The following is a 16,903-nucleotide window of genomic DNA, read 5'->3' on the forward strand; positions in this document are numbered from 1 at the left end:
CCATCCATCTAATCTATCTATCTATCTATAGTCCACCTTTCTCACTGAGACTCAAGGTGGATTACCCAGTATGAGATTAGTACAATCAGTATCAAGTACATTTCAATCCAGTATCAAGGACATTTCCACAAACAATGCCATAGGGTAAACAGACACAAGTTTAAAATACATAGCATTAGCAAGAATCCAATATACAGTAGAAAAAATACTGAAACAGAACATAATGAATTCTAGGACTGACATTAGACAACATGGAGCACAGGTGGTACATAGGAGTACATATTTAAAGCAACAGATAATATGTAAGGCAATATAGTGATGAAGTCTATGATCCCTAACTCAATAGTGAAGCATCTGAGACCCCATTCCTACCATACAGCCCTCCCATTTGAGTAAAAAGCCTTTTTGAATAGTTTGGTTTTGCATTGTTTGTGGAAAGGCAGAAGAATGGGGGCTCTCCTGACCTCCTCAGGCAGGTCAGGTCGTTCTACAGGGTAAGGGCCACCACAGAGAAAGCCCATGTATGGGCTGCTGTTGATTTCACCCGTTGATTTAAACAAACATGCATTCTTCTCCTTGCCTTTACTAATAAGCTCCTTTACCCAAAGATCTTGAATAAATTCAATAAACCAACATGTAGCTGGCTGTGCACAGGCAACTAGGAATGTGATAAAAATGGTCAAGAATTAAGAGGATTTTTAAAGCCCTGGTTCAAAGCACTTTAATACCAATGTCATGGCATATAATTATAACATGTATAAATCGTGCTGTGTTGAGCAAAAGGAAAGGAAATTGTTATCTAATATAAACATGGTAACATCAAAAATCGTGCAATGAAAGCCATTAGCAGGCATAAGGGATTTCATAGCCAAGCTGTCCGACTAACCATTTTGCACAATCAAGGCAGACGTCATAAGCTGATGTTTGATTTACCTCTGACATACTGCTAACTATATTAAATGCTGGCATTTACCTGCCTCCATAATCTGATTGTATGAACTATCCAAATATATTCAATTACAATTTAATTCATTCGTTCACAGACATCCATTTGTTGGTCTCAATTTAGTCATAATTATTGACCATTATCGTGGTGGGCATGAGAAGGAGCAGTACAAAATTCTCTCTTCTATACAACAGTTAAAAATGAGGAGGTCTGCCCCTACTGAATGAAGCAACTTCAGGCAAAACAGAGATTTTCTAGGAGGAGAGGGAGCTCACAAATTCCCAGGCACAATTTGTTGCATAGAACTACTTTGTTGATTTACGGCTGTCATCGGGAACACTAAAATGAAGACAATGTCACATGGAAGGCAACCAAATACTCTTGGATAATTCCGTTTCCTAAAAAGAGAGGAAACTACAGAGTTAAAGGATCGCTCCCTTGCTGCTCCCACAAAATGTGTTCCAAAAAAGTTAAAACCCTAGCCTTTTTTAAACAACATCGGAATTCTTTTCCCTAATACACTCTTTGTTCATTAATTTCTCTTTCCAATTCAACTGGGATTTTTCCCTTACCGACAACCTAAAGCGTCGAGCCCTTTACTGAGTAGTTTTATAACTTACATTTCCTTTCACCTATAACTTGTTAGCCAGGCCATAACTATTTACCTCCTATATTTCCTCAAATTATTTTTCCTGGGACCGAGTCCGTTTTGCTCTCTTCTGCACTCAAATCCATTAGCCATCATCATTTAAATCTTTGTTCCTCATAAAGGAAGAGCTGATCTTTACACAAAAGTCTACAACCCTGGCAGCTTCCAAAGAAACCTTGAAGATTTAACTTTAATGGACATGATGCATTTTAAATTATAAGTATATTAATATAATATATTAAACATTAATATTAATTATTAATAATATTAATATGAATGACAACAACAACAATGGGAATGTTTTGCTTTTATAAATTTTAACTTTCTTCTGGGCATAAAGTAATATTGTATTCAAACTCAATAAGCCAAACAAAAGTCAATTGACAACAGGTTCAGCACAATAAGTAAATGGAAAATGTTTAACCCAATATGGAAGCTCTCCGCTCTGCCTAACCCCGCCACCCACACCCCCAACCAGCAAGCCACCCCCCACAGGGTGTAGATTACTTCATTTCAGCAATTAAATCTTCAGTCAAAGCCAACATGTGTATAAAAATGCAAAAGGGGGGGGGACCAGGCTGAGAAGGATGTGAAACAAAAATGGGAAGGCTAACACCCGCAACTTTTATAAACCAGAAATAGAGATTATGGCATGGAAGAAATAAAGAAAACCTGCTCCGCTCCCCACCACCACCATAGCATTAAGCCTAATGAAACTGCCAGCCTTTCCAAATAAATAAAAACTATGAAATAATAAACTGGCAGAAATGAATGGGCACAAGCAAGGAGCGTTTTCAAAAGAAGAAAACTAAGCAGATCATCTAATTTAGGCTCTTTATTTGTTGACCCTAGAGAAATTCATCATTTCAGTTTAGTTCATACTAAACCTAGCATTTTGTAGAGTTAAAAAAGGATCTATATCTTAGGAGTTCAACCTTGAAATTCGCTGATATGCACAGAGGACCTATGATTTCAGAATCATTCTAGAAAGGTATTTCTAGATGCTTTGTTTTTAAATTACCATGAGTTTTAAAGGAGGGATTCTGATGGAACCAAAAGATGGCATACAAAATCAACTAAATGAAATGTCATTGCTCAAGTTGTAAGATCCATATCATCCACTGGGAAGAAAACTAGCATTTCAGAATTTCATCTTTGCATTTTAAACTGTGCATTAGAAATGTTAAATCTGAAAATATGTTAGATCAGCATATTAGCTAAACACTTCATAAATCCCAACTCCTATAAAACAGCTTAAGTTTGAAAAATCAAATACTTTTTAGAATTTCCCTCATGTGGCGATGTATAATATATCAGAGTACACTTCTACTCTGTTTTACTATGAAAGTGATATTTTAATGTTCCTAACTTTTAAATAAATACAACCATATAAAATGTGTGGTTCTTTCCTTTTAACATTTCCACAGTTTAAATAAAAAGGGATGTAAGAGCAAAGTTATTAATATTAGTCTGATACATCATATTTTAATTTTAACCCTCATATTTCAACTTAAAAGCTATCTCAGCTGCCCTAAACGAAAAAAGTTGTATTTTGCTAAAACACTATACATTTTAAATTTTGGGTTAACCAGAGCCAAGTTCTTTTCCACAACTTATCAGAATAAATTATGAATGGAACATTTACCACATTTGTTGCCATAAATGTTCATTAAATCAACATGCCATAATAAGTTAACATTTTCAAAATGCTGATACGCACAGGCAATTCCCATGCAAGACCCAAAATGTTAAAATAAATAATTTCACAACTAGATTATCTCTAGTTACAGGACTGTATAACTTTCCTAAAAAGTGTTAAATTCCCTCGATGGTCTTTTCTCTCTCTCTCCAGAACTTCATTCTATCAATTCAGCAAAGACTTTTTAAAAAACATGTTCAGAAGATTAATCGCACGTTATTTTTTAACGCACACCCACAGCCATCGAAAGGTGTTGATGTTGTGCATTAACATTTTAGGCCACAGGAAATAAAAAAAAGAATCTCAAACAGCTGTTTGTCATGTAAGCTATACAGTGTGTGTTTGCAGAGGGGGGATACTCATGGAATACAACGGCAGGCTCATATGTCATATAATTATAACTAATGGGTAGGAATTTAACTTAGCTGGGACAAGCATGCTACGAAAGGAGGACCTGCAGGCTGTTATTAGATGAAAACGTACATATACTGTGATGGAACCTAACCGCAGACGCAAAAGCTCTAGGAGGTCAGGAGTGAATGGGTTAATTCTACAGGTGTGTGACAATTTACAACTTCTGTTTTCAACAGACGACATCAGGTATGTGAAGAAGGGAGCTTTACTCTTGAAAGCTTATATCCCTGGAAATCTTCTGGGTCTTTAAGATAGAAAAATCTTGTTCTTCTACTGCAGACCAACACAGCTACCCATCTGAAACTCTCTTCAACAGACAAAGGCTCTCCCATTTTTGCTACAAGAATGACAGAACATAACACAGGCTGGAGTGGGTGTCACTTGTCAAAAATGAGTCACAACCCAGGAATTATCTTCCTCTATGCAACTGGCATCAGGGAACAAACCTAGGAAGAGCTGTTTTATGTAACGTATGATGGCTTAGGTAGGTCCAGCTGATCTATAGTGTAATCCCATCACTCTACTGACTTCAATGTACTTACAAGGAGGCTAACTCTGTTTAGAATTGCACTGCAGCCCCTATGCCATCTTACAACCTGCTTGTGTAATCCCCCCTTTTCCCAAGAAACACAAGCGCAACGTTCCACAGAACAAGTGGAGCTAAGTCACTCTCTGTTCTGGATTGTGGTCCCTATCTGGGCCATACTGCGGTCTTCTAGCCGTAGAAACACCACTGCCAACTGTAAACCATCATTTGATACCAAAACCACACAAGAATGGCTCCGAACGATCAGCAGTCAGTTCGTGACATTTCATCTCTCTCTACTGGTACAGTTATTCACTTCCACCACCTGTCATACATACCTACTCTGTAGAACTCATAGGGAAAAGGAAAACTGATGCAACCAGACAGGATTCCCCACTCCGTCTAAAAATAAGAATTAGGTAGCACATCGCAGACTCTAAATGAGAACAATGGTGAAGAAGTATTAGCGGATCACTTTAAGGATATCTCAGAGAGAGGTTCTACAACAAAAAATCATCTCTGACAGAGCCACCTGACAATCCGTACAAGTCAAATGTCTCCATTTTTGTATAATTTAAGTTCTTGGGATAAAGATCTGTCTACTTTTGAATGCTACGTGGCCAACTAATTTGAAATGTAAAAAAAGGGGGGGAGGGGGCACCATCCTTTTACAAAGGGCATGCATCTCCTCCTAGTAAAAATGTAACTTTTGCCAGCACTACAGCACTCTGTTTTCATACACTATGCATTACACTAATTATATGCTAATTGCTTCTATTCTGCCCCCTGCAAGTGGTAGCCAACAAGAGGAGCAAAGACACAGAAAACTCCGAGAGAGCTGATACCACACCCATTTGTAAACGATGCTACCAGACAGCCGCACGGCATTCAGTGACCGTCACGTGTCCCCTGAAAGATCTAGTTTGGCCCTGCAAAAAGTTTACACACCGCTCAGAGATGAGCCGTATTACAAGTTACATTCTTCTCCCTACTCATGAAAAAGGTTCAGTTCAGCTGAAAAGGTGCTGAGTGTAGCAGAGTGGCAGAAATTGTTCACTGGGTTCTGAGCAGAAGATCTTGGAGGTAAAAGTATAAATGGCCTGTACAGGATTCTTCAGCACCTGCAGCTGTAAAGCCAATAAAGAATGTGCTGGAAAAGACAGACAGAGAACTACTGGATCCTATTTAATCAGTGAACTTTATTATATTTACTGAATGTGCTTGTATTAAACAGTATCTGAACTTTTGCTGATGAAAATGTGATCCCCCGCCACCCCGCAACGTGCACACACAAGCCTGGTTACATGGCAAAAAGAAAAGTGATTGTTTTTTAAGCTGGGTAACAGTGCCCTCTAATGGGGATTTTCATAAGTAGCCCATTTTTAAAACCCATCTCAAGTTCCATGATGATGCTCTCACAGCTTCGCTTCCTTGCCCGAAATAGGTTTGTTTTGTGGCTTGAGATTCAGATATGTAGCAGGTAAACCCTATTGGGGGGGGGGGGGCGGCGCACTCTAAAAGGAGCATATGAGACAATAACTTAATTTTTTTTTTTTGAAATCAGCATTTCATTCATGCCCTACAGAGAAATCTCACCTACCTGTATCTTGTTAAAGGATTTGCTATCAATTCAGTCGGAAGAAACTGAGAGCAGATTTTTTAAAATAAATTCCAAGAATTTTAAATCCTTACGCATGAAGGGATCAGTATTACTGTGAGTCTTCTACCACCCGTTTCTGTGTTTTGCACCTGTCCTTCCACCCGATGCTCCAACCCCCAACCTGGCTGGTGGCCATCCTCTCATTACTCGGCCATCACTAGCCACCCCTCTACTCTCCCTGCCTCAAATGCACACAGGAAATAAACTGAGTATATGAGAGAAGGTACTAAGAACATGGCCTACCAACTGCTGCCAACATAGTTCTTGAAGAACATGCCAGCTGTGCATTACAAGGAAATGGAGGATCAGAAAAATCATTCCTGCATAGCACACACACCACGAAATAAATGCCTTGCAGCGGAACCAAACTGGCACGCAGCATTATTTTCCTTTGATAAACACGGTTTTCTTGGTGTGCAATATTTAATAGCTTGCCTTCCCCCCATCCCACAGAAACACAGAGAAAAATGGAAGGAAAAATGGAATAGGCGCCATTATCATAAAAACATCGTTTCCAAAGTGATCAGTCAGAAGCCTCCAGAAGTTCACTATCAGGCACCAAGACAACAGCTGTTCCCTCTCCTGTTATTTCCAGCCCCCAGGTATAACCCCTGAAGGACTGGATCCTTTGGATCTGTGCTGCTAACAGTGGTTCTTTCCTCTGGTTCAAAAAGACTATGACAGTACAACAGGCTCTTCCATCAGCCTTTTGCATCAAGGTAGGTAGCTTGAGCTGGAGGAATCCACCACCACTGGCAGAACAGATCCATGGATCCAGACTGAAAAATACATTCAAGCTACTGAGAGGTCTACCTTCACTAATACAGTCTACTGCAATTTACAAGAACTTGTAGAAGTTGGTGAGCAACCACTTGGGTCACTGAAGACAAAATCCAGGAGCAAGTTTCCTGAATTACTGATCGGAGGTTCTGTCCCACCCATAGGCCCAGCTAAGTAGCGGAAGACCCTCCCCCCCCCCCCCGCCCTCTCTCGTTCACTCACACACACTTTGTTGAGTGGAGTCATGGAACGCAACCCAGCTTCATAAAAAAACATCTCTTAATAATCTGAATGCATGTAACTGAGAGCATCACAAAAGCTTTGAGATCAGGGGAGCAACGGCCTGCTCTAGGTTGCAAATTGACACAGACTACTGTTTAGTGGAGCACTTTCAGTTGTGTCACAACAACAGGATTGCTTTCCTGAGAGGTTCTGCCAGAGTTTTGCCCTTTCTATTTATAGAAATAATTTTAGAGTCTGCTGCAGCAAAAATTAATGAGCGCCTCATGGCACCTTAAGGACAAACAAGACTTTTTTTATCACAGCATAAACTGATGTGGACTGCAGCCTGCTACATTAGATACACAGGCTGTAGTCCACACAAGCTTAAGCTAGGATAAAACATCGTTAGTCTTTAAGATGCTACACATTTCCTGTTTATAGTAAGGTGGTAATGGCCACACTCATTTAGGAACGTTTTCAAAAATGTTGGTACTGGTTGATTCATTTGGAGGAGTCAGTCTGCTATTTTGTCCCATTACACACATGTGGATGTTACAGTAATCTGCTCTGACGTCCATCACACACAGATGCAAAAGCAAGATATAAACACAAGAGCTAATTTTAAATTGCCCTACTGTATACCATTGTCTAATGAACCTCAGGCGACTGTTGCAAAAGAAGAGAAAATCAAAAGGCATTGGTCATGTGACCACCAAGGCTACCGAACCAACTGGGTCAACTCACCTAACCTGACATTTTTCCAACCCGATGCCTTCCCCCTTTGTCCCCCAAATTTCATGTTAGAAGAGGAAAGGGACATATACCTTACCACCAAGGGTCATTTAGCGCCAGAGGAACTCATTAGCATAACTCATTAGCATATGCCATGCCCCTTGACAGCACCAGAAGTGTTTCATTGGCATAACTGATTTGCATATGCCACACCCCCTGACATCACCTATCCTGGCTGTTTTGGACCTAATCTTGGCCATTCAGGGCCAAAATTGGGCCCAAAATGACAAAAAGGGGCTGAAAATGGCTGAAAAGGGGCCCAAAATGGTCAGGATTGGGCCGCTGAGCAGGAGAGTGATCCACCACCTGTCAGAGGCCCGGTCCGGGCCGTTCTGGCCCCAATCCAGGCCGAAACGGACCCAAAATGGCTGAGTCGGGTGGGCGGGGCCACCTGTCATGTGACCTCTTTGGGGAACTGCCAGAAATGAGTTCCTGCACGTTCCCCCTCAAAATGAGCCCTGCTTGCCGCTAAGAATTATAGATAAAGGCCTTCGTGGCCTTCAAACTTTTCCACAAAAACCTAGGTAGTAGAACTGCAAAGTTAGGAGAATTCTCTCATTCCATCTGAAGAGCCCAACAGCTTCTCTGGGCTAGATGCTGCAGCATGTTCCACAGCAAATGCTTCAAGGCTGGAATAACATCTGACGGAGAAAGAACGGCATTCTATTCCAAGACAGTGACGAACTTATTCAGAAAAGCTGACGCTCTGCTCTGTTCATAACGTGCTGTTCATAAACGGGGGGCCCTTTACGACAGCGTGACAGAAAGACGGTGTTAAGCGACTGGCACAACGTGGTAACTGTTGAACAAGAATACACTTAACTTTTTCCATCAGAGAAATGCCATTTACAGGTTGACAGTCCATTGTCTAGTTGACAGTAGCACATCTCATGTAGAATTTGAAGAGAAGATGAACTATTTTCCCTTTGAGTTGTGGCCTCTTGTGCGGGAGGAGGAAAGGGAAGGGCGTGCTTTCAGGCCGACTCGTTTCTACTAGCAATTTTCCAAAGCTTTGAACCTATTAAATATTCCCTTAATAACCAAAAATTGGCTCAGAGACTTGGACTGCGTTGCCCATGTCCTGATTAACCAAGAACTAGTAGCCGATTCATTTCTCACAGATATTAGTTATGACAGTACAGTTCCTTAAAAAAAGTATCAAATTGAACAGAAGGATTTTGTTCCCGTGAACATTAATCTCAATTTATGCCCAAACCTCGCTGCTCACTCTCTCAGAAGGGCAGTACGAATAACATGCACAAAAATTCCATCATAAAAATTGGCATCTTCTTTACAGTTTGTATTCTTGAGCATCCTTGCTTACTTCCCTTACACATACACACACAAGCATTAGGTCGTTGCTGCATTATACACCACCTCTTCCCCTGCCTCTGCAACTGACAAGTGCTGTGAAAGTCTGAAGAAACGTCAGCAATTCAGCTGCTACCTCGTCGGCATAATCCAGTATTGTAAATAACTAGATGACGAAGAATCCAACATCAAGAACCCCGATTGCTTTAAGCCTTTCCTGTGTGGACATCAATTCTGCTATAGCTATGCAAATATCATTATTTTAAGGAGGTAGCCGTGTTGGTCTGGAGTAGAACAGCAGGATTTCAGTCCAGGGGCACCTTACGAGACCGACAAGATTTTCAGGGTATAAGCTACCTGAAAAAGAGAGCTCTGGCTCTCAAAAGCTTACACCCTGAAAATGCTTTTGGTCTCTAAGATGTCCCTGGATGCAAATCCTGCTATGCAAAGATCAGTTTGACAAAGTTACAACTTATCAAGCAGTCTGAACATTACCCAGACCATTTGGATAAAGGCCAGGATACAAAGCAAGGATGTGCATGTACTGGAGAGAGAACCATGCATACAACCAGAGCTTTGCTGGCTGTTTTCCCCCACAGCAGTTCCCTCTTGTTGTCCCATTTCTTTCATCCCTTGCCAGGCACACTGGTCTTCTCAGAGCGTAAGCATGCACACAAACCATCCCCAATGCTAGATGTCATCCTTAACCATTTAGTAATGGGAAGAAGACATAACCCCGAAACCTTTGAACTGTGAAAGAAACGTGGACTTTTCAGAAATTAGACTTCAGAAATCTCAAAATAGTTACTTTCACACAAACTAACTCCCTGCTGTAAATGGGAGCAGCAATGGATGACCCCTTTGGCTCTTTTGTGATTCTTGCATGACCAATTTAGAATCTTCAATACATTCTGAAGCAGTCAAAAACACTTCCAATTGCAGAGGTATGCTTTAGATTTTTACATACGTACTCAATCCAGTAACAATTAAGGCATAATTAAACCTAAGTTCCCAAGTGTGCCTAAGAAGTGTTTTTCTGGGTCCAACCATGGACCACCTCATTCTTTGCCAAAATCCCAAGCACCCGACAGAATAAGTCCAGCAGAAGTGGGCCAGTGGTCCACGGTGGTCTAGCTTTTAGCTATCACCCCTTGCATCACGAGACCCCAGCTCTCAACAGTAAGCTCTAGATAATATACTGGAGTCTCCTCCCAAGGAGAACCTCACCTCCTACTACAGGTTAGTGACATTTCCACATAGACTTTATTTTATGATAGTTTCTACAGACGTGTCCTTTTGAGAAGGATGCAAGAGAGACTTTAGGAAGGGACTGTAACAGATTACCTTCATCAAAGTCAGCGTCGTCCTCCGTATGCTGAGGGAACGGAAAACAGTTGGTGATTTCGAGCCTGTCATCTACCACCAGCCCAAGCAGCACGCCCTGGACCACTTCATTTCCTTGGCCTTCTTCTTGATAATGCTTGATGATCTTCAGCACCACCTAAGAGAGCAGCTCTTGATTAGGACAGCCTCATTTCGCATATAACATTCAGTTACATTCATGGGTGGTTTTCCCCAAGAGTAACATTGCAAACCAAGGCAAATATAACCAACTGAAGCAAAGATGAGGGAATAATCATTATCATTAGCAATGTTCATAACAACAACAACAACAACAGTGTGTTTATAGACCACCCTTTTGGACAGATTATACAGAGCGGTCCGTGTTTAAAGTATCTCACATACAGTATAATGCTGAAAACCTTACGGCAATTCTGAAAGTTAAGTCAGTGCCATCCCCATAGAGTAGACAGGGGACAGAGAGAGGTCAACAGCTACTTGCTTAAGGCCTCCTACTGTGTTTGTAACAAAGGTGAGATTTAAACTAGGAACAATCCAGATCACCTTTCATTCCCCAGATCACCTTTCATTCTCTATGCTATGCCAGTAGGATTCAGTGATCCACAGGCAAAAAGAGGTTGGCTCCAGCAATTTGGCAGCAGAGACTGCTGATGGTCACGGGTCTTCCCTGAATTCCCCTGCCCTTAGCGGTGCCTTCTGGCCCTGGGAAAGTTCCTGGGATCATGCGACTCACATACCCATGAAGGTGCCTTATATTGAATCAGACGACAGGTCCACCCAAACCAGCCTGCTCAGACTGACTGTGGCTCTCCAGACTCTCCGGCAGAGGTCTTTCATATGACCTCCTACTTGAACTTTTTCACCAGAGATGCCAGGGATTGAACCAGAGACCTTTTGTAGGCCAAGCAGATGCTGTACCACTGAGCGACAACCCTGCCCCACATGAACTAACAACCGTGCAAGTTGGAAGACTTCAGTAGAGGGGGGGGGGATTATGAAAACACCCTTCCTGCCTCTGTTTTCAGCAGAGCTCCACTGATGGAAGAAGCAGCAAAGAGGTACATTTTCACTCCCTTCCTCCTCCTCCCCTCTGCAGCCTCCCAACTCATACAATCCATGCCTGGCGCGCCTCTCTGGGAATAAATTTTCCTGGCATCAGAAAAGACTGCTCAGGGAAGTGGAGCATGAGAAAGATCTGGAATTCTTGGGTTGGATCCTGCAGGGAAAAAAACTTGTGGAAGAGAATGGTGGAGCAGATCCCCCGCCCCCCGTCTTCCCAGAAGCCTGTTGCTTGTCCAGAAACCCTTCACTGAGGGCCAAGGGATCATTGTGAGTACAATGCATCAAAGGAGACACAGCGAGGAGCCGTGACTCGGGCCAAACCATCTCCTTCTTCCTCTAATGCTGGCAGTTTGCACTGGTGGACAGTGAGGAGATACCCTTATTTGTTCTCCTCCTTGCAGTTCTGTGTACCATACTGCAGCTGACCAGATCAGCTGAACTTCAAAGAGGATTGTTTGGGACAAGCAGCAGGCTGCCTGGGAAAGGGAAAGGCAGGAAAGATCCACTCTGCCGACTCTTTCCATGAGCTTTTCCCCAGAATCCAGCCATAGGGATGTGATCCAAGAATACAGGTCCATTAAGGGTCTGGAATGAAGCCGATAAATATTTGATAGAACAGTTTCTATTGCATTACTTATCAGATGTCTCGTGCTCTTTCATCGCACCGTTTTACATCAGCTGTAAACAAAGTTATTTCATTAATTACACTCTCTTCCAACTTGCCTACTGCTCTAACTCTCAGCAATGTCCACCGCTCTCTGACTTTCAGCAGATACTAAACGTCCTTAAATCCACTCATGAGATACCCAAGTATGTCCGCTTCTCATCATTTCTGTATCCTTGTCTCTCTCCAACAAACCGGCCCAGCCAAGCTTCTGCTTCCCAATGGCATGGCATTGCCTCTCAAAGACTATATTCCACTCAGCCTCTATCAAAGCCTCTCCCCTCCACCCTGAAAGTGAGTACAAAATGTGTGTGCAGGGGTGGGGAGGCATGATCACCATTTGCTAGTGATTATGTATTAGTGACCCAGAGATAGAATCCAAGCAAAATGGGCCAGCTATGCAGTTATTTCTTATCAACCATGCAAAACACAACTTTGTACTTAGGCTAATCACTCTAGAATATACTAGAGACTCACCCATGGATCCCAGCCCACAATCATTAATATAAAGAAGAACCTGTAAACACACAATGAAATCCATAACCATACAATGGAAAACATGGACTTTTTTTTTTACTTGCCTCATCCTTTCACAAATGTGACTGTGAAAGGGTTTTAAAATTCATGATCTCACACAAGATGGGTCTGCGATGAAGACTGAAGGAGATGTTAAAAGAAAGAAAAGGCTGTTGGTACAGATCCCTAAACAGGATAGGTGGGGAAACAAGCTACAGCTGGGATTCTTACATGTAAGCAAGCTACACTGACCTCAGGGCAACCCGATGCCAAGTCAACACGCATTAAAAAGAAACACCTTGATGGTTGCTGCTAACAAGCTATTATTGATTTTGGTGTCTGCAGGTTAAGCAATGAACAGATTTGGGTTCAACCATCAGGAAACATATGTCACTTAACGAGTACATTTAAACTCAGCAAGCATATGCTTAATAGTCTTCCGAATGGCGGAATACGAACCACTTAGCAGTATACCCTCTCCCAGCCCAACCAACAATCACCGCTCTCAATTACAGGGCGGCCGACAATTCCGAGCGTTCCAAACAGAACTGCAATTTTTTTTCCACAGTCTCCAATTCAGCAATACCACAGCAGAATGGTACATCAAAGCCAAAGGGGGTAAAGACTTGGTTTCAACCCAAAAAGGTAGAAAAAGATGATTTAAAAAAGAATTATAGATTCCTATTATTGCCTGAGAATTAAGAAGTTCCTCCTCCTGATACCTGTCTTCATAGTCTTCTCCCCCATGGTATGAACTGACCTGTACAAGTTCCTGATCCAGATCAGCAAATCATGTAAATGAATAATTCCCCTCCCACACACTGAAAGAAAACTTAGATACCAGGTAAAAGGTTCATAGCCTGTCATCTCCCCAACATTTAAAAAAAAAATTCAAACAGATTATTCAACCATGCCACCCTCATCACCACCTACACGCTAAAATGGCACAGTCCCAGAACAATTTTACCACTTCGCCTACTGTATCCGCAGTCTAAGCCAGCGGTTCTAGGTAGGATTCTGCTCTCCCTCAATCCCAATAATAGTATTACTGCTTATTTTAATTATCGAAGTGCTTTCCAATTACCGTATTAAAATTTACACTCAATAGTATTAAAAATTTCAGCTACCTACGGAATTATTCTTTTTTGTTTGTGTTTTAAAGCCACAGCAATAAAATTTACTGGCAACAATACTACTGCAATTTTTAACGTCCTTAAAGCTTAACCGTAAATGATAAATACAGAAACAGAATGCCTGTAAACATATAAATGCCCTTCTTGAAAAAAGAAAAACGGGCTGTTTGTATCCTGGTGGGACACTGGTACATTGACCGAGCATTTGGTGGGACATCAGATCTGAAAGGGTGAGAGCCACTGATCTAAACCCCTTGATTATGGGGGCGGGGGCGCCTCTCTCGCGTATGAGATCTTCAAGCTGAGCTGCAGAACCCTAGGTCAAGGATGCTCTGGCTTTTGACTTCCTGCTCTAAGAGAAGGGTTGGACATGGAAATCTCTAAGGCTCCTTCCAGTTCGAGAACTTCCAATGAAACAACTTGCCGGCCTTTCAACCCTTTTGCTTAAAAACAATCTTCCGCCACTACCAGCCTGGCCCAAAGCTCAGACGAAATCTCTTTCAATGTGGCTCAAGGGGCTGCTGTTCACAGAAAGCAGAGAAAATCCTTGCACTCACATACGGGGGTTCCTTGGAGGATTGTGGCCCAAGAATGAAAAGAAGCGTTAAGCAACTGGTCTCTGCCAGGGTTAAGAAACCGAGCGAAGGTAATCATAGGCAGAGCTTCCAAAATAATCAAGAGAGCTCAGAGTTAAATGTTCTGCTGAGGCCAAACTCATTGCCAAACAGAAGAGAAGGTTTTGTGAAGATTAACCTTCTGCTCAAATACCTTGGCATTCCTTCTATTAATTTGGATATGCAAGAGATATGTAATGTAACCCTATTATTGGATGCACCCATGTGTTCCTGAAGAAGCAATGCAGGGATTCCACAGACCCTGGCACGGAGTGCTGAAGAGCTCCAGATGCTAGCGTGTCGTATTCTAGTGAACTCAACTGGTAAACAGGACGCAAAACAACTTTTTAAATCTATACTAAAAGTCAGCCTTCAAGCTGCAGTCCCCACTTTTCTTTTAAAAGGGAGAGAAATTAGCTATTACAGCCCCTCCTACCACACATGCTAATGGACCAAGTTAGAATGGGCAGAGAGAAGGACAGGTAGCCAGGAGAGAGAGCAATGCGGGGAAATCCTGAGTTTGCCTAGGGAGCTTATTCCGACACCCACAAAGGGTGAGGGATGCACATGCAAGCTGCCAGTAAACACTGAAAACAGAAAGGGGCAACTCTGTGGTCAGAGGCAGAAGGGAAGCAAGTACCCTGCTGCTTGCCGTCCTCTAGCCAGAGGTCCAAAGGATCCTTTAAATTGTGCATGGGAAGAGTTGCCCTTTTGTTGTTTATAGGACAGGGGTGTGTGGACATCAGAGGATACAAGCCTATCCTCCCCCCATTCAACCACAATAGCACAATTCACCTTGAAGGATTAAGAGGCTGAACAGGAGAGGTAACCCATTTCTCCCTCTCCCCCAGTGCCATTGCTCAATTTCCAGAAATTGCCACATTCATCTCTTAAACCCAAAGCAACACCAACACGATAGCTTTGGGGTCAAAGGGAGAGAACAGAAGAAACTCACACCCTTACTTCATTCAATGAAACCATTCAGGGGATACACAACTAAAAAGTTTGGAGAGAAGGCCAGCATGTGGTCTTCCAAGCACAGGGGTCTGTGAAGCCAGCCGTGTCATTGCTCACACCAGAAAAAAACCAAGGAAGACCCAACATCTCCATTTGACATGAGGCAGATTCTTCCAGGCAGTGTCAAAATATCGATCTACACAGTCAGCTCAAGGAAACTGGCCACAGCCTCTCTGCTCAACTGGGTGTTCCTCATTTTGAGCAGGGGGGAAAGGAAGCAGTGACTATCCCCATACATGAAGTTCAGGGGAGCCACCACAGCCTCTCTCAAGCCAGTGTCTGCACCCAGCTAGCTAGCTGACCAGCTCCAAGGAGCAGAGCCAGGGAAGGTCAACTACAACCTCTCTACTTGAGCTGGGCACTTCCCAACCTTACACGCCAGCCTCAAGAACGGGCTTCTCAGAACCAGGAAGAGCGGAGGTGAAGAAAGGAGAATCACAGTTGAGAAGAAAAAAATCCTCCTTTTTACCCTGCTCTTCTTCTCCCTCCTCCATTAAAGTTTTTATCAGGTCCCCACTTCTTAGATAGCAACATGACAGCAGCAAGACATTTCTACACTCTCACAGCCGCATCGCCATCAATCACTTTTACACGTCCTTTTGTAAGTGACTGGAGTCTACAGGAAATAAAGCCATTCCGCTTGTACCTTTACAACACTTGCTATTAATCTTGTGTAAGCAGCGGTGAAGTCTTATTGATCTGTCAGAGAAACCAGGAACACGGGCAGAAGGCCTGAAGGGATTATTTAAAAAAAAACTAAGAGAGGGCATGCATCCATGCCACACACCGTCTTACTCTCTGGCCCATTAGATCACAATGCGACATACACAGGATATTAGAACTGGAAGGATGGTTAAAGTGAAATCAAGTTTTAAGATTCAGATAAGCGATGCAGAAAAATGAATGATCTAAACATGAGGAAAGTAGGCAGTGTCACAGCACCCATTCCACAAGTCAAGTTTATCTCCATGGAAACTGTGGAATGGCTCTTTTGTAGAAGTGGCTTTTTTGCAACAGAGTCCTGGGATTCCAACTGTTTGATCTGCAGAGAAGCTGGGCACTTAAAGTCACCATCACACTGCTTCTTGGCAACCATCAAGAAGATCATAAAGAAGAGCTTCCTAATTTAGGAGACCTTGGCATACACTCGTCTGGCGGAGGGTTCCCCTTCTACTCCGTTCCTACAAGACGCAGGAATAAGATTAGGCATTGGGAGGGAATCTTATAAAAGAAAAAAGATGGCAAAATGGCAAAAGAAAGAGTCTCTCTTTCATAAGGGCTTCTCAACCCCCTTTGAAACCCTCCATAATCTAAGGCCTTTTAAAATTATTACTACTGTTACGTTTCTGGTACAGTTTTTAGTCTGTTCTAATTATCTGTCAGTACTTAAAGCATTTCCAGCTTTCATAAAAATGGATATACATTTTCTAATTTAAGAGGAAAAAAGATAAATGCTGAGGGAGGTGGAGAGAAACTGTATTACGGTGTAATCCGACACAGAGTTACTCCAGTGTAAACTACAATACTATCTGCTGC

The 16,903-nt window shown here is 42.3% G+C and overlaps 1 protein-coding gene across 1 annotated transcript in view; it reads right to left on the minus strand.

Moving 5' to 3' along the window:
- EIF3H (eukaryotic translation initiation factor 3 subunit H) overlaps positions 1-16,903 on the minus strand; it is a 75,352-nt gene that overhangs the window by 47,108 nt on the left and 11,341 nt on the right. Inside the window, exon 2 of the mRNA XM_054986066.1 lies at positions 10,344-10,500. Coding sequence (XP_054842041.1) covers positions 10,344-10,500 — 157 coding nt within the window. The remainder of the gene's footprint in view (positions 1-10,343; positions 10,501-16,903) is intronic.

The sequence above is a fragment of the Eublepharis macularius genome, chromosome 7, assembly GCF_028583425.1.
Source record: "Eublepharis macularius isolate TG4126 chromosome 7, MPM_Emac_v1.0, whole genome shotgun sequence".
Lineage (NCBI taxonomy): Eukaryota > Metazoa > Chordata > Lepidosauria > Squamata > Eublepharidae > Eublepharis > Eublepharis macularius.